Below are 27,797 nucleotides of genomic sequence, written 5' to 3' on the forward strand. Positions count from 1 at the left end.
GAAAATATTAAAAAATGTGGTCTAGTCGCCAAGGCTCTTTTTTTGATGCTCTGCGAATGGAGTCGGCGGTTTCAGCTTTTGAACTGGCACGTACAGCTGCCCTCGCTGAAAAAAGGACTCGACGAAAATAGACGGCTCAATGGCAATAGTACGGGTGTATGGATTTGTGGAGCTTGTGCACGAAAATGTTCGTCAAGGATAGGACTTTTCGCTCATTCTAGGACTCACCGATGACCCAATTCGTCGATTCAACGATGTACTACACCATATATATATATACATAGGTAAATAAATATAGGTATATATATATATACAGGTATAAATCTTTGTGTGTATGTGTGTGTATATGTGTGTTTGTTTGTGTACGTGTGTGTGCGTGTGTGTGTATGTTTGTATGTCTTTTTTTCAAAGTTGTACCTGAAGGAATGAATGTTTTTTTTATTGTATTTTGCTACTACTATACAAGCAACTATATACATTCTATAATCATAATTTTATTTCCTTCGTTTCATACTTTTTAGTCTGCTTTTGTTAGAGTTTGATTTACAGAACAATTAAAAATAGGAAAGTGAAACAAAATATAAATTAGGTATTATTTATGGGAAAATAATAAGTAAAAATTACTCTAGTGAAAAATTTGAAAAATGATCAAGTTTGTAGATTATGAATCTGCCAAAACATTTAAATAAATTGAAAACAAATCATTTCTCTTGTCTCATTTTGAGAATCAAAACCCAAATCTCATCTAATATTTCATCACTTTTCAAAATTTCTAGATTTTTTGATTTTTTAGGGGAGCCATAAAGTGACAGTTTCATGCTCAGTATCATGTTTTTTCGTGCACAACAGGACTTAACCGAATTTGACAGAATTGTCGGTACTAAGTTCACTGAGTGTCTTCTTGAACAACGTGACTTGTTCAAATTCACAAAAGTGTTTTCTTCTGCTGTTGTGTTCTTATTAAACACCACAATCATTTTTTTAAATCCTAATATACTGTTTGACATCTGTGATACTCTTGGTCTTTTAATCGTTTTCTTAAGAGAATTGACAGAAGTGTTTTCGGTGTCCACATTTCTTGATGTGTAGTTTTCAAGCTGTGACGTATTCAAACTGAACGTAACGGCCTGATGTTTTGTTTCACGATTAGTTTCGCTAATTAGGATTTCGTTCAAATAAGACAAAGGCGATCCATCAATTTTTTTCCAAGAGTTTGATTGATTGGGATCAGGCAGCCCACTGTGAGCAAAATCAAAACTGTATCTACGATTATTTAATTTATTCCTTTTATCTTTGCACCCGTGCCACAAAGAAAGTTTATTTTTTTTTTATTTACAAATTCATGTTTTTTAAACTTTCTAGATTTTTTTCTGTTGCTCGAATTTTCATTATTTAAAGAATGTTGCGTCCTCTCTGTAAAATCTTGAAAATATCTGTGACTTGCTAGGCCGCATCTTTCCATCTCAGTATTGGACGAGAACATTCTTTGATTTGTTTCGTTCGGTGGTTGGTTTCTTTTTTCGGAAGTTAATTCTGGTAGTGATATTTCCTCACCTCTCTTCCAAAATCTTGAATGGCTTCCACTCGGACCAGATTGTTTTCTGTTTGTGACGTCGTAACTGCGCCTTTGATTCATAGCACTTTTGATATTGTCTTTGCATTTTTCCAATGTTTTGTTTAACTTATCTTTCAAATGAGACATTGTTGACTACGTTGAAAAACTAAATTGCTACAATTATTTTAAGAGCTATTAGAGAACTGAACTAAATAAGAGGAATTTTCAACAAATCAACGCGAAACTGGCGGTATATACACATTGCTATCGTCTCTTGATTAAGATTATTTTTAGATACTCATTTAAAACTTGGGTGTCAAACATTCGGACAAATATTAGAAAACTTAGCATGTTGTAAAACCACGAAACAGAACGTTTTGATGCTTGTAATAAATTGTGATCGTTTGTTAGGAATGTAGCTGTCATTTTTTAAGCTACTAAGTCTTATTCCTTACGTAGTTACGTAATAAATTCAAATACAACTTGCAACGCGTTTTATTTAGCATTTAACAACATCTTTTACAACTTCAGTTTTGTCGCTAAGAATTGAAATTCAACTTCAATAATACGAGACAATTTCTTAATTTTAAAATATTTTCATAAACCAGTTGTACTTTTTGTAAATTTCAGGTAATTGTAGTAAAATCCAACGTCGTTTTTGTCTAGTAAATTCTTCCACCATGAGTTTTCAAAACCGCTCCTTTGTGCATCACTCTAGTCTCCCATTGTAATTTTTTTTAAAGTTTTTCAGTATATATTGCATTGTATGCAATTTCAATGGAAAATATTAAACTGACATTTAAATTTAACAAACTAAACTAGTAACAACACAAATTTTTCATGAAATTGAAATTCACTTTTTATCATTTGTAGACCAACTGCGAACGCGTAGAAATTTTTTCATATTCTTTTTGTGCATGTAGGCATATGCACATTTTATGTAGGCTTGTGATTTTCGGATGAATGCACTTCAAAAAATCCAGAGAATTAAATAACATAATTATTTACATATATAAATTTAGATCAAAAGTATTAATAAAACATTTTCTAAAGCAAGAAAGATGTTATCTAAAGAAGTTATCATGCCTTCGAATTAATCAAATTATGAAAATTATTTTCGTACATATAATTAATTGAGATCATATACTTATATTATTATTTAAGAGAAAATAAACAAAATTAGTTTTTAACACCGAACACAAAATATTATCAATAATAAAACATAATCATCATCGATTGTTTCATTTGTTTCATTTTTCACCATCATTATTAAAAGTATCACATAAAAAAAACATTTTTTAATTTATAACGTTCAAAATAGACTGAAGGAAATATTTTATTAGCTATTACATTGTTCTCATTAACAATCCATCTATTTTTAAAAATTACATTTATGATCCATGCTGTCATGTTCTATGATCATCATTGATGTTAGGAAGAGTAATTGTTGTTGTTCAGGACCGCTGCATGCAAACAAACCGATTTGAATTTGATTGCACACTAGAAACATCATCACACTTAGCTGCAGTTCTAACTTTCCTGCTATTATTCATCAGCATCCACTTTTGAACAATATGCTTTTGTTATCGTCTATCACAACTGTACAAATTATTAAATTATTAACAGTACAAATTATTTTATAAGCTCTTGCAAGGTACCTATTTGCGTTCAGTCAACTAAATTATTTTTTATAATTGAAAAATCTCTAACAAATATTAAATGAATGAATTTATAAATGAAAAATCTATAAGCATAAGTTGCATTTTGTTAGTTTTATCGTGTTGCTTAGTAAGTTAGTGCGCAAAATTAAGGAATGTTCATTGAATCTAATAGACCCACACACACACACACACACACACACACACACACACACACACACACACACACACACACACACAAACATCACATACACACATCACATTCACACACACACACACAAACATCACATACTCACACACACACACATATATACTATCACAAACATAACACACACACACACACGCGCGCAGTACACTACACACGTCACACAACATAAAGATTACACCTGAGTTGAATGCCATGTGATTTGCAAACTTGTAAAAAAGTCAGAGCTGAAGTGAATTGCTTTAAATGTAATTTGTCATTAGAGAACAAAAATATGTTAATATGTTTGTTTTAAAAAAAAATTTTTATTCTCTCTCTCTCTCTCTCTCTCTCTCTCCTCTCTCTCTCTTTCTCTCTCTCTCTCTCCGTCTCCCTCTCTGTTACGACTGCGGATTAGTATGAGCTAACACGTGTGTAGTAGTAGTTGCAGGGTTGCTTGGAAACAATCATAATGTCGATATGCATTGTATTTATAATAATTGTCGTGTTGGGAATGTTGTTTACTGTTTTAGCTACATTTAATGTGGCACATTTCACAGCTGCGTTCATTTTTTCACATTCACTGCATTTTATTTTTATTTTTGATCTGACAAGCAAACCCAGCCTAATACAATTTAATTGTTCTGTATGTAATTCAATAAAGGTGATAGAAAAATATTCAAAATGTTGAACATCAACTCCATGAAGTTTTGTTTGATTCCTGTGTTGCTATTTCTTTTGTGCATCCAAATGATGAGTTGCAGCGGGAGAAGTTACCAGCACCAGATGAAGAAGCCAGCCAGCCGTCTAGAAGAATGCAAAGTTTGAGTCGTCTCTTTGCATATTTAAAAATTTTATTTTTTGCTACATTTTTAAAAGCTTTCTCCTTACTTATTTGCTGGTCTATAAAACCAGATTTTATTAAGTAATTTCCCATTCAAAAAATGTATTTGTATTTTTCATCTTGTTGGTTTGATGATGTTATTTGTTGGAACTGATTACTGGTGGCAGCCGTCTGAGGTTGAAGAGCTGACAGTATGCAAGATAGGCAACTACCAAGTCTGCCACTGTCCCGAGCACCAGCGATGCAACTACCATAGAAAATCTTACAATGGATACAAGACATTCAAGTACGTTCTATATCTGTTTCGTTTGTGTTTATGCCATTAAAAACATATAAATTAAATAACTTTATATATAAAAAATTATGAACATAGTCACCACAAAAGCAGCCGATGTACGCTTTTTGTTTCAAAGTTATCCATCAGATTGTCACTTAAAAAAATTTGTTCAGACCTAAAATTTTCATTCTAAATCGTTGTGTTTAAACTAGGTAAGTTAAATATAAATTGTTGTGATTCATTGTTGTTTTTTATTGTGCACTTTTATTGCACATTTCTACATTCAACAAAGTACTCCTTAATAACTTAAGCACTGATTTCATTCAAACACGCATGCAGGTGCATGGAGGCATACAAATAAGAAGAGCACAAGTGTTTTCGGCTCGAAATTTGAAAATTATTCGTTTGCTATCATTTTTTTTCAACTTTTCTTATGTGAACAAAATGCTTCTAATAAATGTTTCGAAATGCCATGCAACACCTTTGAAGCTGACATTTTTTGCCTTACTTGGTACGTTTCATCATCTAACTGTGGTCAGTATATATGTTTATAATAAAAAATAAACTTTTAATTATAAAAATTATAAAAAGAAATTATTCTATAGAAAATTCACTTCATTTGTTATCTATTCTTGATAACCCTCAACTGCAACTCGGAGTGCAGAGTGCCCTCTCTATGGCTAGTACTTTGATATTAAAAAAACTAGAGCAGTCATGCTTGCTCTAAGACGTTGAGATGCCGTTATATTTTCAAACACAAAATTATGAAAAAAAGTTTCAACGTTATATATTTTCTTTGGCGTTGCATTTTGTACTCCAGAAGAAGGTTACATAACATTTCAAAATAATGCACAATTAGCAACATTAATATTGCTAATAAATGATGTTTGTTTGACGATATTGCATTTTAGTACACATTCGACATTAGTTAGACTTTTTAATAAATAGTTTATTATTAAATAAATATTAATACACAAATATACGTGATGCGAAGCAAACAACGCCTACAAAACTTGAGTTTGTGACAACAATTTTTACTTTATAACAAAATTTTGGTGTTATATGTACCCAAAGAGTCTGTTACTTTAGTCCACAATGCACTATGACAAATCTGTTGATAAAGCGGAGATAACCCTTCTTTATAACGCTACAAACTAAAAGTTGAAAACCAAAAAATACCAGAATGAACAAATTTGGAGTGGTGTAGTTGGCGTATTGCAGAGAAACAATTTTCTATATCATCGTCAATGGTGATTTGATTGGAATGTGAAATATCGTTGCATGTGGACCTCCCAGCATATAGGCTCTGAAGCTAGTACTGCATCCTGTAATCAAAATTTGCTAGACAGTCTGCACAGTGGCAAGATTTCATCAACAATTATATATCAAAATATTTACTCTGTGGAAAATTGAACATTAAAAGACATTTAAAACGTTACAAAGACTACTAATATATATATCGCTAGTACTACAATACAATACAAATGATAGGCACAACAACACAAATAATAATATTTTTAATTTGAATTTTTTCCCACACATACAAACCATCAGACTGACAGCAGTAACATTGTAACAGATGTTTGCCTTGGAAGGAACACATGAACGCTGTTCATTAGACTCTATGTAATTCAATCCTCTCAAATTAGTGTTGATTTTTGCCTAAAAGTTTTTAAAAATAGAAGTAAATTAATATGTAGAACCGGAAATGATTTTAAACAGGGCAACATGCTGCATCTAAATGTGGATTGGTAAAACAATTTACTTTTAAACAACTTGTGAACGGCTTTATTCTAGAATTAATGAGAAAGTTAAAAAGAAAAAATTAAAAAGTTAAATTGTCCGAAGAGCCACCAAGTGAAGTTAACGTTTTGAAGAGAGATGGTATTTTCCAGGAGATCATCAATGCTAATGGGATGAGATGACGAGATGCTGTTACATAATGACCTCCCATCATGGAGTGTGTATTGCTTTTTGCAGCACATGTAGTAGGCTATGAAACACACAACACACACACACTCACACACACAAACAAACAAACACAAACATACACATATTCAAGAATGTGTGTATGTTTATGCATATTTCATCTTTAACAATAAACACCACAATTACGATATTACGCGGTATTATTATTTTTAATAATAATTTTAAAAAATCACACGCACAAACAAGAGCAAACACATTCATGAATTTATTATTTCATTATGCAGTATAATTTTTCAATATTAATCCGTAAATAGACAATACAGCTACGACAGTTATTAATTTTTTCTACCGTAGTTTAGTGAGCAGCATAGTCCTATTTGTAATTCTTGATAATTCTATAGCTACGAAGTAATTATGAAGGAATAAATAATATTGCTATTTATAAAGTCATTAGTAACTGCACAACCAACACACACACAAAACACACACGCTCATACACACGCACACTTTACTCGCATAAAAAGTTATGTTAATAAAGGTAAATGGTTATTTGCAAGGGGAGGCCTATTTACCAACATACAACACTTTCTTATGGGTTGAAGCTGGGAAAGGCAAAGAACCTCAATTTTTTCAACTTTTAATTATTTTCGGTAATGTCGATTTTATTTTTTTAAATTTATACCAAATAAAAATAATTAATTATTACATTAAATAACAATTAAAAAAATTTAAAATTTTGTTACAAATTGTAATGACTGAAAAACTGTTGTTTATGGTGTTATTCGAAGCTTTTTTACTTTTCGTTCTTGTCCTGTTAATTTTTCTGACTGACTGAACACTTTCAATCAGTGTTTAAATTTTTATATCGTCATTTATTTTTCCGTTTATGTATATGTACTAATTCTCGTGTCGGATACAATAATTTAGTTTTCAAGTAAATTTTCATTTTCGTAGCTATACAAACATGCCTACCTGTTGCATTATTTAAAATTGGACTAATTTGATTTAGTTTTCATTGGTTATGGTGATGGGGATTCTTTAAAACTGAATGATCATGATCTAACAAGTCATGGATTGATGAATTACTGGAATCACACATTATCTTTAATAAGTTTAATAACAATATGTAATATAATTAAAGAATGAGGAATATTTTGTTAAACATTAAATGAAAAAAAATTTAGTTTGAATGACTCATAATTAATAAATTAAATTGCAACATTAGCTTGAGGAGCTTAAATTGAACAAAATTGTTTGTTTTATAAAATTGATTAATAAGTTGTTTAATATATTTATTTAAATTTTAATTTAGTATGTTTTAATTCCCAGGCCTAAGCATTGTAAATAAAAATTTTACAATCAATCAAGCAATAGGATTTAGGATTTTAGGGACAAGTGCTGTTAGTGTAGTTAGTAGTGGTTGGTAGTCTCTAGTCTAGTTCTAGTCAAATGCTAATCTGTTAATGTTCGTTAGTTCTATCTGTTATTTGTTTTAATTAGTAATTTGAATTAGTAGAGTTTAGTTTTAGCTTAATTATTAGAGTTTAGTAATTTAATTACTAATTAGTCGTCGTTAGTGTTGTTACGTTACAGTTAATCATTTACTGGTTAATGAATCGTTAACGGTTAACAAGTCGAGTGTTAGAGTGTTCACAAAAAATTTTTTTTATTTAAAACGCAAAAACCTTCATACAGCAATATCTATCCTAAAACAGCATCCAGTATCACCTTTTAAAACGTTTCAAATAAAAGCAATGTTCCGAAGTTAGTAAATATACGATCGTAATTTTAGACTTGGGCGATAAAAAATCACCCTCCAATTCCCCTCCGGAAGTAAGCTCCTTGTTCGACCGTCTAAAATGAGCAAAGGCCGTTATATTTATTCTATTTATATGGATATTTCCGTCACCACTATTATCTATAGCAACAATAATTATCGCCTGATTTAGTTTAATTGACGTATGGTGTTTATGATAAATGTGAGTGATTCTGTTTGTTCTAGTTAGTGTGTGTGTGTCTATTTTTTTCTTTATATACGATAAAGACTTTGTTTCTCACTTGGCAATTTTTCACACACTCTTGTTTTATTACAAATATTCTATGTTTAAATACTATTCTTGAAATAAATTTTTAAAATATTAAGAAGATTGAAATCTTCATCTTAACGATGAACCATCTCGTCGCCATCCTTGTGCTGATTAGTGTGGTTCCTCTAGATGCTAAGTGTTAGATATTTTTAATAAAAAAATTTTCCTCAATAAACTTTTTTCATTTTTTGTTTAGTTTTTGAAATTTTATCAATGATTTGTTTATTTTATTTGTTCATTATTGTTTAGTTGGTTGATAAGTATGGCTTTGTTTGTTATTAATCTTTGATATATTTTCTGTCTAATTATAGTAATTGCAATCCTATTTTTTTAAGTTTTTTGTCGAGAAAAAATTTAATTTCATTATATTTATTATATTTTATTTATTATTTTATATATTTAAAAAATTATATTTGTAAATTTCTTAAAAAAACACGTACAGTAGTTTACAGAAGACCATCACCTTGCTCACCAAGCTGTCCACACGAGATATTTCGCTGCAATCCTTGCAAGTGTGATGCAGTCAGTAATTTATTATTGCTTGACTTATATCCTGAATGAATGAATGGATGGATGGATGGATGGATGGATGGATAGATGGATTGGATGGATGGATGAATGAATGAATAAATGAATGAACGAATGAATGAATGAATTATATATATATATATAATTAAAATTAATACAAGTCAATTTGTACAGCGCCAATTACAAAAAGATCTCAAAAGCATTCCCTAAAAATGAATGAACAAAAACATTAACCAAACAAACAAAAAACATTGTTAATTCTGCAAAAAGACGCGTGTCCGCTCCTTTTTATAAAAAAATCAAAGATAGATTTGGTCTTCTTAAAAAAGGCGGTTAAGACTGTCAGAAATACAATTATTGGTGAAAATCACAGCGTGTTCGGCGTAAGTTAACATCCTATTTAACCTTTCGATTTTTCTAACGGTTGATCGTAAATCATTTTCAAGTATTTTGAGCTAAAATTTGTTTTTTTTATGCATGATAGAACAAAAAAGCTTTTTTCGGTATTCCTATACCATTTTCGTTGTTCGAATCGATACGTTGTGTATGTGCCCAGATAAATATATATATTATTATTATTATTATTACAACTTATGTAGCGCCAATTAAAATGTAAAAATTATCAAAAGCGCTCTCAAAGTGCAAAAACAAAAACAATGTTAGGATGAAAACAAATAAGTCTTTAACAGTCTTCTAAATGTCAACAAATTCAGACTAGGATCCCATAAATGGCTTGGGAGATTGTTTCATATCCTAGGAGCCAAAACAGCAAAATTTATATTATATATATATATATATATATATATATATATATATATGTTTGTGTATATATGTTTGTGTGTGTGTGTGTGTGTGTGTGTGTGTGTGTGTGTGTGTGTGTGTGTGTGTGTGTCTGTCTACTCTACTTTGTTGATTTCTTGTTTATTCAATACTTAACGCTCATTTAATTAATTTTCAATCTTCAACTTCGTTTAATATAAAACTTATACTTGTTTTCATTATCGATGATTCCTCTGTTCCTAAATTTATTAGTAGGAGGTATTCCAATTGCCAGTTGCTGAATATAACATTTATTATCGGATGTCTTTTTTTTATATGTATATATAAATATAATATTTATATTTATATATATATTAATTTGAAAAAATGATGCAGCGCACAGATCTGAGATGCCGCCAAGGTGAATTTTGCACTCTTGAAAGCTCATGGCCAAAGCCATGGCCAGAATACGTTTATTGGTCGTGCTACACTGCCACTAAAAACGGCTACGTTAACACTGGAAGGTGGAATTATGGTAAAAATAATTTCATTTTTTATAAATATTATTATTATTTTATTTTTTATTTATTTTTGAAAAATTTTACACCAAAATTTATTCCTAGTTGAGAATACTGTTATAACCGACCCCTTGAACTTGTGGGGTCAGGGTTATTTCTCTCTACGTGGATTCTTAACTCCTGAACAGACTTATTTCAAATGAACTTTATTAGAAAGAAAACAGTGCTGGCAATCACTTGTGTGTATTTCTTTGATCAATCACTCGTTTATTCAATCGTTAAAATCGTTAGAATACAGCACAACAACTAATCGACAGGTAAATCACGGAATAAAACCAATCGTCAATAATTAAGCTTCTCTCGTCAGATGTTTCTTGGTCGTAAATTCTCAGTAAGCGGTTTATGCAGTTTCTAATTATTAGTTGTTATCTCGATTTCACGTCTGTAAAAATACTCACAAATTTTATATGAATGAAGTTTCAAATGGTTTTTACAATTTCGGTAATTTTACGATCTGTTTCACTTGACGTTATTGCCTGCCAACAGGTTATCAGCAATGGCGTTGTCGCATTTAACTGATTTGTCACTGCAGGTTTTGGTTAAGTTGCTAAACATTAATGCCCCACAAAATAATGTAAATAATCTGAGTAATTGTGATAACTTTTAAAAATCACCCTTCTTCTAGGTCGCATTTTTTTAACATTCCCACGGCTTAACCAACTTTTCGAGCAGCGGTTCTCGTCATGCAGCTGCACAGGTTTGGAACGACTAGGCGCCAGGTCTACCAAGTATAAAATCTTTTAGGCTTAGGATCCTTAAAAAAAACCAGAAAACTTAAAAAGCTGTGCGACTGACATCTTATAAAATGCTGTATTATTAATTTTTCTCTATTAAGTAACTTTATTTTTTATCACAAAACGCTGCATTGTAAGATTCGACAAGCACTCAACTGAATGGAACACAAAAACGGGCAAAATTGCCACGGCACGTTTTTCTGTGAATTTCCTTTGCATTTGAAGCATGTCACCGCGAAAGAAAACCGAGGTCTTTGTCAAACTGGAATCCATCACCACTACTGATATATTAATCCTGTCTAATTCTTGAATAATGTGAACCAAGCTTGCAGTATTTAAACATAATTGAATACATCCTGGAAGAGTAGATTATTTTTGCTTCTTAGAAAGTTGGTTGTTCTTCAATGGGTAGAGTTGTAATAACTTGAAAACAAGAATAAAACTAAGGATTTTGTATTATTAAAAATCAACTTTTCTCTACTTGTTCCATTGGTAAGTAATAATGGAATGCATGATTTAAAAGCCAATAATTATATGTAATCAGCGTGAGAATGATTATAAATGCAATATCGAATTGTTTTGATTTACTTCATAGCGCTTGCCGGATATAGAGAAGATAAGCCATGCGAGCCTGGCTGCAAACGCTGGCAACAATCATGTTCTGATTGTAAATGTAAAGTTGGTACAAATTTTTTCAATATTTTTCTTAATTTTTTGTCCGATTTGTTTATCATTATTGGCTTATGACTATTATTCCTAAAAATTGTTTCTATATTTTATTTATTTTTATTAGTTGAACTATTCGAAAAACATTTTGCAATTTTTTTGTTTTAATCCTAAATAATAATTTAAAATTTTCTATCTAAATCAAACTCTGACAAATGCACGCAGAGATTGAAACAACTGGCTGGAAAAAAACAAAAGATAAAATGAGGGAACATATGAAATGAACGAAGAAAACTCTTAAAAATTCAGTCAAACAGTCAAAATTTTTTTGAATTATTTCCAAAAATTGAAATTCATTCCCATCTATTTCAGTTTACAGGCAACCTGACGTGCAGTACAGGTGAACACTGTGGAGCAGATTATTCCAAGTGGTACGGCCTCTACATCACTTGCTACACTAAAAACCAGCAAAACCAATTTGTACCCGCAAACAAATGGGATTGGGATTACTCATCTGGAGTTGATTATTATCATTAGCTTTAACAATCTCTACCACATTATGAAGTCATGTCGGTACTGTCCTTCACCCTGTTATACTGTTCACTAATGTTGTAATGTTTCTAAATTAATTAACTAATTTTATTCGTTTTGCTTTTTATTGCCTCCAGTCTTCCATAATTGTTATCTAGATGATACGAATGGATGTTGGTTGACCATTGCATTGAAATACATTATTTAAAAAACGAAGATTATTTAATTGTATTCCTTTCATTGTCGTTAAATTGAGACTTTTGACTACGTGATAACATGTATTTCTAACTTGCTAACATGTTTGTTTGAATTTCAAAAAGTTGTTATTGATTGCTTCATCAAAGTATGGTCAAAGTTCAATTAAATGTTTAGTAACACGTCACAATTTAATGTTTCTTTTATCTCAACCATCAAAGTTAATTGTCGTCCTGTCAAATTGACACCGCTAAAGATACTCAGACTGCTACTTCATCGTTGAATCTACTACTATTAAGGTTTCTTTCAGAAATTTAAATGAATTCAACTTCATTACCAGTTAAAAATCCTGTTTCTCGATATGTATCACAACAAATGTTCATAATTCATATTTCCAAGTTTAAATATTTCATATCAACTTTTTTAACCTAATCACTTTTCAAACAAATATTAACGTTTAACCATTCAGATTTTATTAAATTTGATCCAGTACCGTAACTTTTAGGTGCTCATATCATACTCACAGAGGACGCACCAAGAAGAGCTGCAAAGTGAATCATCCCAACCAGGATAATCATAGAAGACGCTTTGTATGCAGTAGTCGCTACCGTCGGTTCTAGAGTTTGGTTCTCCTGGATACCAGACTGACGCCTCTATCTGCACAAGCTTGGAAACTCCTTGTTCGCGAATACATGTGTAATATTTAATATTTAAATGTATGGAACAATTTTAAGATTGGTGAAATTTGGATCGGAAGTCATCAAAAGCACGAAATAAAATTGACGAGAGAAAATAAAATTTTGAAACACAAGTTAAATATCACTAATTTAGTGAGTAGAAAGAATTCAACCTGGATAAGGTGACCAGAAAAATGATCTAACACCGTTCATGAAGGTTTGATATCCGCTTGTAAAAAATCCTAAAGAGTTACCTATGCCGGCCGGACATTGCCCAATATCTGCATATAATGCGAATGAGTTGAAGTAAATGTTTACACACCTTTTTAATAAAGCAAAAGAGCAAACCAAAAAACCAACAAGTGAAGTTGACGTATTGAATGGAAATGGTGTTTTCCAGGAGATCATCAATGGTTATGGGATGAGATGACGAGATGCTGTTACATAATGACCTCCCAGCACTCCAGCTCTGAAGTGTGTACTGCATCTTGTAGCACTTGTGGTACTCTACCACGTAGTCAAAGTTGGCTGGACAATCTGTAGTGAAACAATCCAATACATTACAAATCCTTCCTACAATGGAATAATTAAAAAAAATTGCTAAACTCTCCATGGTAAACGAAACTCCTGCAACCAGCACCAGCAGCCGTTAGATCAACAGCAGTAACATTGTAGCGAGTATTTTCTTTGGAAAGACATGAACATGATCCAGTGGACTGAATGAAATTCACTCCTCTCAATTCATTGCTTGTCGCGAACTTCAGCATGCAGTAGAGTTTCAAGCGTACCAGAATTGAAATATTTGTTCATGCATATTAAATTTGAAGTAAATTATTTAAAAGAAAACTCGATAAAAAATATAAAAATATTAGCAAATGTTCAACATTTGATCAGATGAATTTTTATATTTAGGAAAAAAATAAATTTCTGATTTCTATAGTTATTCATTCATCATATAACGTTTGATTAATAGTTAGTTAATGGTTAATATAATTTCAAAACGAACCAAACATTTAATTAGACAATTCATAGTGCTTCTTGCTTTTGTTTTCTTAGAAATTGACATTTGATCATCGAGGCAAACAGGAATTTTCTTGTTCTTAGCAATCATGTAACTGTATGCAAGTCTAAACTTCTTCCAACTCCTTTCCTTTTGCACTTGCTGTTCGCTTAGATGTGCAACAAAAAGTGATGCCAGCACTTCCATTAAAAATATTTTATTCAATGAATTCATATATGGAGACATGCTAAAAATTTTTGAATTTGATTCAATGTGAAATTGGAATGATGAATAGCCTATAACTTGACACATAAATTTAATTTTTTAATCGCGCACTTCAAAAAAATATAGAAGACCTATTTATATTCTAACAAATTAAAATATTTTATTTACATAGGTAAAAAGGTGCCCTAAATTTAGTATATAATTTAATTTAGGAAAAACTTCGTATGAAGCAAATATTTGTCTAAAAATAACAAGCGGACAAGCCGCAATGGACCTTTCAACAGGCTTTACATGCTAATGTTGACATAGCAAATAACGGTGAAATCAAAGTAACTTAATTCTGAATTTGCATTTATATTTTTAATTAGTTTTTTTTATTTCATATTTTTATTCATTATTATTTTGTTATTATTGTTATTTTGAGTTTGAAAAAATTTGTGTTTAAACAATAGGCTTTTGTTTATTTTTATTAATGAAATTTCTTTCAAGGTGTATTTGAAGGAAGATGTTCAATTTATAAGCAACGCTATTTTATTGAGAAGAATTAGAATGTAAGTTATTGAGATTGAGTTGACATAAAACTTTTGAAACCAATTCAGGCCATACATAATTAACCTTAAAAAATTCGATCTAAAAATTTTTACAAACAACTTAGCAACTGATCTAGTGTCACATTTTCATCTACCTCAATTAACACCAAACAAAATTTAATTTGCTTGCTCGTTTGTGCTTAATTGTGAAATAAATTTGACAGCATAGAAACTAAACTGTTGCCTTTTTACGGTTTTTTATATGTTATAATAAGTTAAACAAGCAGTTACGAATGTTTGAAGAATCAATTACAAAGTTTCTTAAGGTGATGACGCTAAACAGTGTCACCGGTCAGACGATGGCACACGCACGTTGGAGCACACGGACATTTCACGTTGCAGTTCTGCCCGTACATCGCGTTATCACAAACTGCATGGACAAAGTTAATTACAAAAAAATTAATCATTTTAAATTGTTAAACTGTTTGTTCAAAAAAATATGATAAAATATTTAAATTTAAATTATTATTAAAGTGGCCTAAAAAATAAGCAGGCAATATGTGGCTATCTTATAACAAATGTGTTGTTCTGGCTACGTTATTTGTTATACTTGCTGCTGTGTGCATGTTAGTACAATGACAGTTATTGTAATATGATTTATTAGGATTTAATTTGTTTTTTTTCATTAATTGTTGAAAATAAGATATTATAATTATTTGAGTGAATAAGAATAAAATTATTATTTACCGTCGACTAACTTATTGACCACCCATCTCTGGATTAGTTTAGGAAAAATTGCACACCTGTGTAAAGACTGTTCCTCCAGTATCCTCCACAAATTTCATCAGCCGATCCTTTGCAACGAGCCACGCAACCGGAATCCATTCCATATTTTCCATGCGAATGTGAACAAAAACATTGGTCTGAATTCTGGGTGAGAGGTTGATATTTCACAAATATTACTAGGTTTGCCAACTTGTTATATATAAAGCATTTTTGGGATTAAAAAATAAATTTCACTCTGTTCTACTCTGAATAAAACTTTACTGACTGTCAAACACTCATAAGATTTTATTTATAATAAGAAGGTTGATGACTATCACATTAAAACTAAGCCATTAATAAAAGTAACAACATTGTTCATGTTTCAAATAATGGCTCTATTGATGGGTTTTGTACTTTAGAGACGCATAAAAATTGTGCGGTCAACATTCGAACTGTTGCCTCATCACATTTTCCAGTTTCCACACAGCAGCGCAAAGTAGAGCTTTTTTATGGTCTCAACTAACTCGAATTATTTTTTTATAAACGTTCAATATCCTGAACATTAGATTAGTTTTTTTAATTAAAAAAATTTTAGAATGGATCTGTATACACACACATTCAGAAAAATACCATGAGAAAAGGAACCTGTAAAGCGAACACGGTGTATTTGAGGTCGCCACAGATCTTCCAACATTTTTCAACAGTTAAACTAACATCATTCGGCTCTTGATGTATGAGATCCCTGCTTGCCTCATCAATGTAACAGCCGACGTAATGAGCTGACACATCTTAATGTTCATGTTTGCAGTAGAAAATATTGTGAAAATTTAACACAATGCAAAAGTAAAATATAAAAGTTAGTAAGTAAAAATCATAGAGAAGAAATACCGTCAAATTTTGTTTTCAAAATAGTTTTCTCTCTCTGAAATATTTTTGAATAATATTCTTATTATATTAAAAAAAATTACATTAAATAAAAAACTGGGATTATGTGACAGCAAAAAATATAGAGTTCTTATTGTGAAATTATGAAGATTGCGATGATAATAATTGCGTATTTGAAGTGTGCCGGCTGTATATAGTAATGTATTTAAATAAACATTTTATTATTATTATTATTATTATTCAAAAATTTGTATAGCGCTAATTACAAACAAAATGTTTCTCAAAAGCACTGTCTAAAAAAACAGTTGAATTGCTACTATAAACAAATTCTTATAATGAAAACAAAAATGAATTCATTAATTTCTTGAATGATTTTTTTTGTCTGTTCGGGCTGTCTTAGATAATTTGGTAGACTATTCCAAACAGCTGGTCCACTTACTGAGAAACTTCTCTCCGCCATTTTCAAGTTGCTATCATAAACCTTAAGCAGACAGTTTTAAAAGACAGTTGTTTCGGTGCATGCATTTCTTTCAAATAAATTGGCGCCATTCCCTTCATATATTTGAACATGATTGTTGATATTTTGAACAAAGTTCTTTATTTGACCATCAACCAGTGCAGTTCTCTGAATATCGGGGTAACAAGGTCAAACTTTTTTTGCACCAACCACGATCTTAGCTGCCCGATTCTAAATTGACTGAAGCACTGATAACGATTTTTCAGGCAAACCATAAAATAGGCTGTTACAGTAATCCAGTCTAGAATGAAAAAAATGAATGCACTATACTTTTAATAACATCTTCGGTTAAGCTTTTGCGGATTATTTTTAATTTTCCCAGTTGTAGGGTTGCAGTTCCAGATAAAAACTTGTTATGTTCAGTCATTGCCAGCCATGACAATGACAATGAAAATGACATCCAAAATTGTAGCTTTGGGAATGAAGTTTATATTTGAATCCTCACTGATAACTGAATAAATTTTAATTCTAGACAGCTGCGTCTTGCTTTGATTGAGCTTAAGACGATTATTTAGCATCCATTTCTCGATCTGGACCAAACATTTAACAAAACGATCAACTGCAAGATGAAAGTTGCTTTACGATTCTGTGGCGAATAGCTGAATATCATCTGTAAATGCATGACACTCCAAACCATGTAATCTGATTGCCTCAATAATTTAGAGGTGTAAAGAATAAACAAGATCGGTCCGAGAACCGAGCCCTGTGGAACACCAAATCTTATCGTTTGAACCGAAGAGGTCTTATTCTTGTAGATTACCTGCTAAGTTCTGTCAGTTAAGTACGACCGAAAAAATTGTTCGACAGAACCAGTTATTCCAAATCTATGATTAAGACGTTTCAGAAGAATGCAATTATCGACACAGCCAAATGCCGAACACATATCTAAGAATCCAAGAAGAGATGGTTTGCTGTCGTTTATATTTTCATGCAACTTAGATAACACATGCAACAAAGCAGCTTCGGTTGAATGATGTTTTCTATAACCTGACTGATATACCTATAACAAATTGTTTTTATCTAAGTGTTTCATAAACTCCTTAGAAACTAATTTTTCAATTAATTTTTACAGAAACAAGAGATTTGAAACCGGTCTATAATTATTAAGATTAGAATTGTCTAATTTTTCCTTTTTCAAAAGAGGAGAAATTAGCATGCTCATCATAGCCGGAAACTCACCAGTACGTAAACATAAGTATATAAAATCAGTCAAATATTTTGAAAACAATCCTACATATTTTTTGAAAGAGTGTGAAGGAACACAACCCAGTGAACATGTTTAGATGGAGAGTTTAAATTTGCTTCAACAATTTCTTTTTCGTCATAAACAGGAGAAACTGAAAACAAGTTGCTGCAGCAGACACGAGATGAATGATTAAACTTTTCATCATACACTATCGATTCTCGTACATTTTTAATTTTGTCATAAAAGAATGTAGCAAAATTGTTCGCTTCAAAATTGGTGGATGAATTTGAAGTTTTTTCCTTGCGCAACAGTTTATTTACCACAGCCCAAAATATTTTAGAATTTCTATTATCTTCAAAAAAGATTTTTTTTCCAAAACAAACTTTTTTTATGGGCGAATAAAATATTTTTTGATCGCGGAGCATTTTTCCACACATCCCTATCATGATGATTTAAAGTCTTTCTGTACTTACTTTCCATTTTTCTACAGTATGCCTTAGACTTTGAACAATCTCCTGAAACCAGGCGTCAACGAATCATCACGACTTTCAACCACGTGTTCTGAAGCTATTATGTCTGCAATTCTCTTCAATTCATTCACAAAGATCTCTAACAGCGTTTCTATATAATTATCTTGGCATGGCCCTCCAATCGGGGATTTCGAAATTAACAATGCGAGATTTTCTTCATTTATGCGTCGCCAGGATCGAACCATTTTTTCACTTCTTGTACCTACAACTTGATTGATTGACAAACAAACCTGGATTAATCCATGATCTGATAACACTCCAGTGGGAAAAATCAAACTATTAACGATAGGAAAAGAGCGAGAAGTAACGAACAAGTCCAAAACTCCACCTAATTCATGCCTTGGTTCGTTAATTCTGTTAACCAACTGAAAACAATCGGAAACATCATTCAATGAGACTGTGTTAGGATCACCTTTCCTCTCCACATGAACATTAAAATATGTATGTAGATATATACATGCTATTTGCTATGCTATATATACGATATATGCGACGCTTGATACGTGCTGTTCTGTATATAGGGAGTATAGAAAAGAGTATAGAAGGGAGTATAGAATTTTTTTTGGTATAGGAAGCGTTATGTAGATATGGCTGTGAAAACATATACAATGCAGCGAGTTGAGATATTAAGGGTCCGGCTTTATGGTTTCGCTTTTTGGTTTGGTGTTATTTTTAGCTGTTGATTTTAGTGTCGCATGGATCTTTGATATTTTGCGTAATAGTTATAGTAGATAGTATTAATAGATAGTTAATTCTGATATATCGCGTGTTAATTGTTACTTTGCATACAAAGACAGAGGTTTGATTTTTACTTTTTTGTTTTTATCGAATAAAAGAAGTATAAACTTGAAATTTGGCTCGGCTTAATTATATTTTACCTAAAATTATGAATGTCGACGAAGACTTGTTGATAGTTGACGAGGCTGGCGTCTTTGGTCAACAAGTAGGGCGCCTAACAAACTTCCGCCCGGCCGGTGTTTTCAGACCCTAAAGGGTCCCTTGTGGAGTGGCGGCTCCCGCCCAGAAAGGACTCCTCCGAAGTGAAGGCTCGGGTGGATATTCGTATGCGAACGCGGTTTGGGACCGCGTGGTGCGGAATTCAAATGTCGCCCGCCAAAAATCTACACTATTTTCTTAATGAACGTTTTGTTTGCATGTTTCATTGTTAAAGCTGCTGTAATACAAATATGCAAAAATAAAATTTAAAAAAAGAACCGTGTTACATATTTATAAAATTTTATTATCTTTTTAGATAATTGGAAATAAAGGATAACTGATCTAAATGACAAGAAAACCCAACCTGGTAAAGAACGCAGTTTTCTGAAACCTCGTACTTGGTTGTCAGTTTCGTTCGATCAAGAAACAACGAGCAAAGTTTCTGATCTAACTGATAACTGCATCCGACACACGAATTGACGGTGGAGCAGAGTGCAATGCATTTGAGGTGGGAATCATATCCGAAACTGTGCTGAACGTCGGGATTATCTATGGCGCAGGTTTTCAGGCCGTAAGAATTTTTATTTGGTAAAAATGTGCTACATGAATGAACGTTCAGAAAAAAATTGAACATTAACATATATTTTCGTAACATGATTAAAATTTTTTTTTTTATGGGAATTCGAAACAATGAAATATAAACTTCAATTTTCGAACACTAAAATTGAATGTTTTTGCCACACAAAAGTATGTTTCAACCTGTCATAACGTGAAATGCCTTAAATATTTCATTCGATCCTTTCAATAAATGTGTCGACCGTTGAATGTCAAGTTGAAAGTGTGATATAAAAATTCAACTTTGTGATTCACGTTTTAAGCTGCATCATAAAAAATATTTCTTTCACAACATCGCATTCAAATGAATGAGTGTCCAATAATATTGATTCAATATTTTCAAAACACGAAAGGCTCTCAGAATTTTTTATAGATTGCTAACAAACATTTTCATGTTAAATGAAAATGTTTTGAATGGATGTCTGTCGCTCGCTAGAAAAATCTATCATTCATTAGAAATGTTATTTGTGTGTTGCATACAATTACTTTTATATAAATAAATATAATTTAAAAAACCGGTGGAGGTGATAAAATATTTTTTAATTTTGTCATTAATAGTTTTTAGTAAATATCTTTTTTTATCATTCTAATAATTTGTTTCAACTAAAAAATCGTGTTGAAGGGCAACTCAAACTTAATGAAAGCAGGTGAATTGTAAAATAAAATGGGCGAAATTGTTCCGATCACAATTTTTTGTTTCGACAACGCAAAACTATAACAAGAATATTTAATTGCCAGTTATTCAAAATCTTTTATTATCAATTTTTATTTTATTTTATTTAAAAAAATATTTAAATTTCAGTTGTCAAATAGAATTCGTTTATCTGTAAATTTTTCCTTTTTTTGAAAACTTTGAAAATTTATATAAAATAAAATGTTTATGCAATTCATTAGGAATAGGGAACAATGACCAATATCTGTCTACTGATTAACTCTAATTAATTGCATGTACTTCAGCAGACTGATTTGGTTTGATTTGGTAAAAGAAGGAAAAGAAAAAAACTATTTTTTACCAAAAACAGGTAACTAAGGATGTTTGAAATCAATTAGATGTTTTGGCTTTAGATAAGAATTGTCAGTCTTCTACCTTATATTTTCAGCACATTACCAAGCGTTTTTTTAGTTCTACAATGAAACTGCCTATTTGACGTTTTGTCATTCTTTTTTTATTGATGTTTCAATTTTTATGTACTTTTCTCTTTTTCTTTCTCACTCTTACTCAATCTCATTTTTTACGTTACCTTTTTCCCTACCTTTTTCTCCCATTCACACTCGCTCTCTATTTCTCTTCCCATCTGGCATCTTTTATCTCTCTCGACTTTTTTTCGCTTTTCTGATTTTTCTTTGTTTATCTGTCATTCTCTCTTTAACTATTTTTTTTGTTTTTTTTTTACTTCGACTTTTTTTTTTTTCTGTCTCTAGCATTTAGAAACCACTACCATCACTAGCTGGACAACTTGTCCTTTAACATCAAAATTGGACATCATCCGGTATTTAGTTTATTTGGCATTTCTGGCAGAGCATTTAAATTATAAGTACGTCAAAGTTTTGGTTTGGCAAGTAGATCTTAATTTCAACATAATTCTTAAGACGTTAATTGTTCAACATTTTATGATATCTTAAACTTTTTTTGAACAAACAGTTTAACAATTTAAAATGATTAATTTTTTGTAATTAACTTTGTCCATGCAGTTTGTGATAACGCGATGTACGGGCAGAACTGCAACGTGAAATGTCCGTGTGCTCCAACGTGCGTGTGCCATCGTCTGACCGGTGACACTGTTTAGCGTCATCACCTTAAGAAACTTTGTAATTGCTTCTTCAAACATTCGTAACTGCTTGTTTAACTTATTATAACATATAAAAAACCGTAAAAAGGCAACAGTTTAGTTTCTATGCTGTCAAATTTATTTCACAATTAAGCACAAACGAGCAAGCAAATTAAATTTTGTTTGGTGTTAATTGAGGTAGATGAAAATGTGACACTAGATCAGTTGCTAAGTTGTTTGTAAAAATTTTTAGATCGAATTTTTTAAGGTTAATTATGTATGGCCTGAATTGGTTTCAAAAGTTTTATGTCAACTCAATCTCAATAACTTACATTCTAATTCTTCTCAATAAAATAGCGTTGCTTATAAATTGAACATCTTCCTTCAAATACACCTTGAAAGAAATTTCATTAATAAAAATAAACAAAAGCCTATTGTTTAAACACAAATTTTTTCAAACTCAAAATAACAATAATAACAAAATAATAATGAATAAAAATATGAAATAAAAAAAACTAATTAAAAATATAAATGCAAATTCAGAATTAAGTTACTTTGATTTCACCGTTATTTGCTATGTCAACATTAGCATGTAAAGCCTGTTGAAAGGTCCATTGCGGCTTGTCCGCTTGTTATTTTTAGACAAATATTTGCTTCATACGAAGTTTTTCCTAAATTAAATTATATACTAAATTTAGGGCACCTTTTTACCTATGTAAATAAAATATTTTAATTTGTTAGAATATAAATAGGTCTTCTATATTTTTTTGAAGTGCGCGATTAAAAAATTAAATTTATGTGTCAAGTTATAGGCTATTCATCATTCCAATTTCACATTGAATCAAATTCAAAAATTTTTAGCATGTCTCCATATATGAATACATTGAATAAAATATTTTTAATGGAAGTGCTGGCATCACTTTTTGTTGCACATCTAAGCGAACAGCAAGTGCAAAAGGAGAGGAGTGGGAAGAAGTTTAGACTTGCATACAGTTACATGATTGCTAAGAACAAGAAAATTCCTGTTTGCCTCGATAATCAAATGTCAATTTCTAAGAAAACAAAAGCAAGAAGCACTATGAATTGCCTAATTAAATGTTTGGTTCGTTTTGAAATTATATTAACCATTAACTAACTATTAATCAAACGTTATATGATGAATGAATAACTATAGAAATCAGAAATTTATTTTTTTCCTAAATATAAAAATTCATCTGATCAAATGTTGAACATTTGCTAATATTTTTATATTTTTTATCGAGTTTTCTTTTAAATAATTTACTTCAAATTTAATATGCATGAACAAATATTTCAATTCTGGTACGCTTGATACTCTACTGCATGCTGAAGTTCGCGACAAGCAATGAATTGAGAGGAGTGAATTTCATTCAGTCCACTGGATCATGCTCATGTCTTTCCAAAGAAAATACTCGCTACAATGTTACTGCTGTTGATCTGACGGCTGCTGGTGCTGGTTGCAGGAGTTTCGTTTACCATGGAGAGTTTAGCAATTTTTTTTAATTATTCCATTGTAGGAAGGATTTGTAATGTATTGGATTGTTTCACTACAGATTGTCCAGCCAACTTTGACTACGTGGTAGAGTACCACAAGTGCTACAAGATGCAGTACACACTTCAGAGCTGGAGTGCTGGGAGGTCATTATGTAACAGCATCTCGTCATCTCATCCCATAACCATTGATGATCTCCTGGAAAACACCATCTCCATTCAATACGTCAACTTCACTTGTTGGTTTTTTGGTTTGCTCTTTTGCTTTATTAAAAAGGTGTGTAAACATTTACTTCAACTCATTCGCATTATATGCAGATATTGGGCAATGTCCGGCCGGCATAGGTAACTCTTTAGGATTTTTTACAAGCGGATATCAAACCTTCATGAACGGTGTTAGATCATTTTTCTGGTCACCTTATCCAGGTTGAATTCTTTCTACTCACTAAATTAGTGATATTTAACTTGTGTTTCAAAATTTTATTTTCTCTCGTCAATTTTATTTCGTGCTTTTGATGACTTCCGATCCAAATTTCACCAATCTTAAAATTGTTCCATACATTTAAATATTAAATGATTACACATGTATTCGCGAACAAGGAGTTTCCAAGCTTGTGCAGATAGAGGCGTCAGTCTGGTATCCAGGAGAACCAAACTCTAGAACCGACGGTAGCGACTACTGCATACAAAGCGTCTTCTATGATTATCCTGGTTGGGATGATCAGTATTGCGGCTTTAAAGAGTGCGTCCTCTGTGAGTATGATATGAGCACCTAAAAGTTACGGTACTAAATCAAATTTAATATAATCTGAATGGTTAAACGTTGATATTTGTTTGAAATTTGATGTAGTTAAAAATTTGATTTCAAAAATTTAAACTTGGAAATATGTATTATGAACATTTGTTGTGCTACATATCGAGTCAAGAAACAGGATTTTTAATTTGTAAAGAAGCTGAATTATTTTAAATTTTGGAAATAAACATTACTTGTAATAGATTTAGCGATAAAGTAGCAGTCTGAGTATCTTTAGCGGTGCCAATTTGGCAGGACGACATTTAACTTTGACATTGGAGGTGAAAAAAAACATTAAATTGTGAAGTGTTATTTAACATTTAATTGAACTTTGACCATTCTTTAATTTAGCAAACAATAACAACGTTCTGAAATTTCGACAAACTTGCTAGCAATACTTGTAATCACGTAATTAAACAAAATAATTAATACATCATAAGCCTTAATTTAACGACAATGAAAATAGTACAATTAAAAAATCTATCATATAATAATTATTTTTTTAGTTGTGTTGAAATTAATCTTAACAAGATTACACGACGTTTACATTTCATGTAAGTTTATTAAACATCGAAAACCTTTGCTAAACAAACTATTAAAGTGCAAATTTGGCTGAAAGATTTACATTCCTGTTACAAATCGTTTATTACTCAATACCATACTACGCTGCACACTTACATACACAATGAAAAATTACTTTATACCACTTCATTCTTCATTCAATAATTCGTATTGACTATGTACACAATATCCCGCCGGGTAATAATAAGAAAATTTCCACTAAGTTTGCTTTGTCGTTAATAACTTTACGTAATTGGTTTTATTTATTTTTTTATTTGCTCTACTAAATATTCTAATAAGTGTCTAGTTCTTATTTATTATTTATAAATCTATTTATTATTTATAAATCTCTATCTATGGATAATTTAATTATGTTTTACTTAGACTCACAAGACTACAACATATTTATTTTTACAAATATTAAATGTAACTTTACCTTTCATACCTAACTTTATTTTATTTCATAATCAAACTTACAATGTTAACTCTTAAATTAATTTTATCAATTTAATTTAATTTTATCAATTTAATTCTATTATATTCCATATTAATTTAATTATATCTCGTATTAATGTAAACACCTTCCCATTAACACAAAATATTATTTCAGGCTCTGAAGATGGCGCTCACGTCGAGACAACGTTGTAAGCCTGATGATTGACACATTTACTGAATAAATATGAATTGAACCAACTACGAGTTGTTGAATGTATTATAAAAAAGTTTATTAGAGCAAAATGGGCTGAAATATTTAATAATGTTGTATATATATAAATATATATATATTTACACACACACACTTATATATATATATTTATATATATATATATACATATATATACATATATATATGTATATATATATATATACATGAAAAAAATCAGTAATTTCCAACGAATCTATCACGAATCGAATATTTAATATATTTGAATCGTATAAGTAACAATTGGATTAAGTTCATTGGTAAAATATTTTCCAAAGTAACTTCAAACGACTGCTCCACTGAGGCGGTTACACAAACACTGTGGACCACATGGACACTTCAAGCTGCAGTTCACTCCGTACATCCCTTTGTCGCAAACTGCACGTATACAAAATTCATACAAATAATTTGATCAACTCTTTCAAATAAAACCTAAATGAAATGAAACTAGTAGGAAAATGATTGATCATAACTAAGTTAAAAACTATTTTATTTAATTGGACCACCTGATTTTGCTTGGGGCTTATTTATACATATACACACGTTCAGCGTGCGCTGAGCACACACACACACACACACACACACTCATGCATGCATATATTCATTTATACAAATTTGTTTTCTGATAAGGTCACGTGATTGTTCGTTCAAACAAAAGTATGTTGTATTAAATAAAGAGGCTTCTAAATTAATTCAAACTATAGGGTTGATGCAATAACGTTTAAAGTTGGCACCTGAAATATAAACGGTACAAAAAAAGTCAGTTTTGTTTAAAATACACAGTATTTGTGCTTTATGTCCATCGAGATAGTTTTAAAAATTTTCCTTTTAAATGAAACATAATTGTGAAATATTTAGCATTTGTTTCTGGAATCTTCTCTAAAATTGCAAGACAGGTTGGTTTGATTGGGAGTTTATTGAATTTTTAGTGTTTAACATCTATGTCAGCTTCAAGAGTTTTTCATGTTTACTACTTCCACGTTTGCATGATTTTATTTTGACATTAGCCAAAGTTTCAACGCGTAAAATTAATATATTTTCAGCTTTTACTTTTGTCCGAGTCAAAGATATTTTGACAGCATTTAGAAATTCGATATGATTAAGTTTTTCAGAATTGTTCATTAACGCAAACTCATTTTGTTATCGTGTTTGAAACATTAAGACAATCCCTTTATTTTCATCTCCTTACACCAAAACGACTCATTGTTTTACACTAAATTATTTCAAACTATACTAAAAAACTATTGAAAATATTCTTATTTTACGAAAAAAACACACGAATTAACTTTCTCAAATTTCCTCTACAAAGCAAACCCGGTAGGCTATAAACCAAATAAATATTCGACGATAAGGGAGAGCAATTTAATTTAGAGTGAAATCACATGTTACTGCTTTCGAACGAACACCAATATTAAATTATTTTAAGAACAGATTGTAATTTTAAAAGTTAAACAAAACTATTAAAAACATTAAAACAAGTAGGACTCACTGTTGAAAATGCTGTTGCAAAATTTTCCACCACAGTTTGCTTCGCCAGATCCAGTGCATAAGCTGGTGCAGCAACCTTCACTCAGTCCAAATACTCCAAACGAGTTTGAACAAAAACATTGAAAGCCAGCCTGACAAGCAAATTGTGAAATTATGCATATTTTAATTATTTATTAATTTATTTACTTAGCTTTTAGAACTTAACATAAAATGAAATACTTTTTTATTCAGGAAACCAGGAAAAGTTATTAATATGTTGTGAGCATGAAACCACTCAATAACGATAATAAATAGTTAAATTATTAGTTAAAATATTTTTTTAGAAAAAAATGTCAATTATTCATTGAATCGAATTGTTAAATAACCAAAATTCTATTATGGATGTTTATAGTTCGTTTTTAAAACGAACTATAAACATATTAACGCCGAACATTCGGGAGAATTTATAGAATATTGTAATATATATATATATATATATATATATATATATATATATATATATATATATATATATATATATATATATATATATATATATATATATATATATATATATATATATATATATATATATATATATATA

General features: G+C 30.7%; 6 protein-coding genes across 6 annotated transcripts; 3 read left to right on the top strand and 3 right to left on the bottom strand.

The window, feature by feature from the left end:
- Positions 1 to 701: 701 nt before the first annotated feature.
- On the bottom strand, positions 702 to 1,702 carry HELRODRAFT_178127 (hypothetical protein; the record flags this gene model as incomplete). Its single annotated transcript, XM_009026269.1, has 2 exons — positions 702 to 1,263; positions 1,356 to 1,702. The coding sequence occupies 2 exons, from the start codon at positions 1,700 to 1,702 to the stop codon at positions 702 to 704; spliced, it is 909 nt and encodes a 302-aa protein (XP_009024517.1).
- A 6,912-nt stretch (positions 1,703 to 8,614) lies between these two features.
- Positions 8,615 to 10,542, top strand: HELRODRAFT_178128 (hypothetical protein; the record flags this gene model as incomplete). Its single annotated transcript, XM_009026270.1, has 4 exons — positions 8,615 to 8,672; positions 8,977 to 9,056; positions 10,218 to 10,356; positions 10,445 to 10,542. The coding sequence occupies 4 exons, from the start codon at positions 8,615 to 8,617 to the stop codon at positions 10,540 to 10,542; spliced, it is 375 nt and encodes a 124-aa protein (XP_009024518.1).
- A 750-nt stretch (positions 10,543 to 11,292) lies between these two features.
- HELRODRAFT_178129 (hypothetical protein) lies at positions 11,293 to 12,336 on the top strand (the record flags this gene model as incomplete). The annotated part of the gene is made up of 3 exons (XM_009026271.1): positions 11,293 to 11,383; positions 11,729 to 11,811; positions 12,172 to 12,336. The coding sequence occupies 3 exons, from the start codon at positions 11,293 to 11,295 to the stop codon at positions 12,334 to 12,336; spliced, it is 339 nt and encodes a 112-aa protein (XP_009024519.1).
- A 690-nt stretch (positions 12,337 to 13,026) lies between these two features.
- On the bottom strand, positions 13,027 to 13,815 carry HELRODRAFT_178130 (hypothetical protein; the record flags this gene model as incomplete). The annotated part of the gene is made up of 3 exons (XM_009026272.1): positions 13,027 to 13,202; positions 13,376 to 13,483; positions 13,563 to 13,815. The coding sequence occupies 3 exons, from the start codon at positions 13,813 to 13,815 to the stop codon at positions 13,027 to 13,029; spliced, it is 537 nt and encodes a 178-aa protein (XP_009024520.1).
- A 1,477-nt stretch (positions 13,816 to 15,292) lies between these two features.
- HELRODRAFT_178131 (hypothetical protein) lies at positions 15,293 to 20,785 on the bottom strand (the record flags this gene model as incomplete). Its single annotated transcript, XM_009026273.1, has 7 exons — positions 15,293 to 15,387; positions 15,761 to 15,887; positions 16,368 to 16,510; positions 16,611 to 16,644; positions 19,071 to 19,205; positions 20,141 to 20,375; positions 20,778 to 20,785. The coding sequence occupies 7 exons, from the start codon at positions 20,783 to 20,785 to the stop codon at positions 15,293 to 15,295; spliced, it is 777 nt and encodes a 258-aa protein (XP_009024521.1).
- A 2,716-nt stretch (positions 20,786 to 23,501) lies between these two features.
- On the top strand, positions 23,502 to 24,445 carry HELRODRAFT_178132 (hypothetical protein; the record flags this gene model as incomplete). Its single annotated transcript, XM_009026274.1, has 4 exons — positions 23,502 to 23,634; positions 23,696 to 23,908; positions 23,988 to 24,095; positions 24,270 to 24,445. The coding sequence occupies 4 exons, from the start codon at positions 23,502 to 23,504 to the stop codon at positions 24,443 to 24,445; spliced, it is 630 nt and encodes a 209-aa protein (XP_009024522.1).
- Between the last annotated feature and the right edge of the window lie 3,352 nt (positions 24,446 to 27,797).

Source organism: Helobdella robusta (assembly GCF_000326865.2).
Source record: "Helobdella robusta unplaced genomic scaffold HELROscaffold_46, whole genome shotgun sequence".
Classification (NCBI taxonomy): Eukaryota; Metazoa; Annelida; class Clitellata; order Rhynchobdellida; family Glossiphoniidae; genus Helobdella; species Helobdella robusta.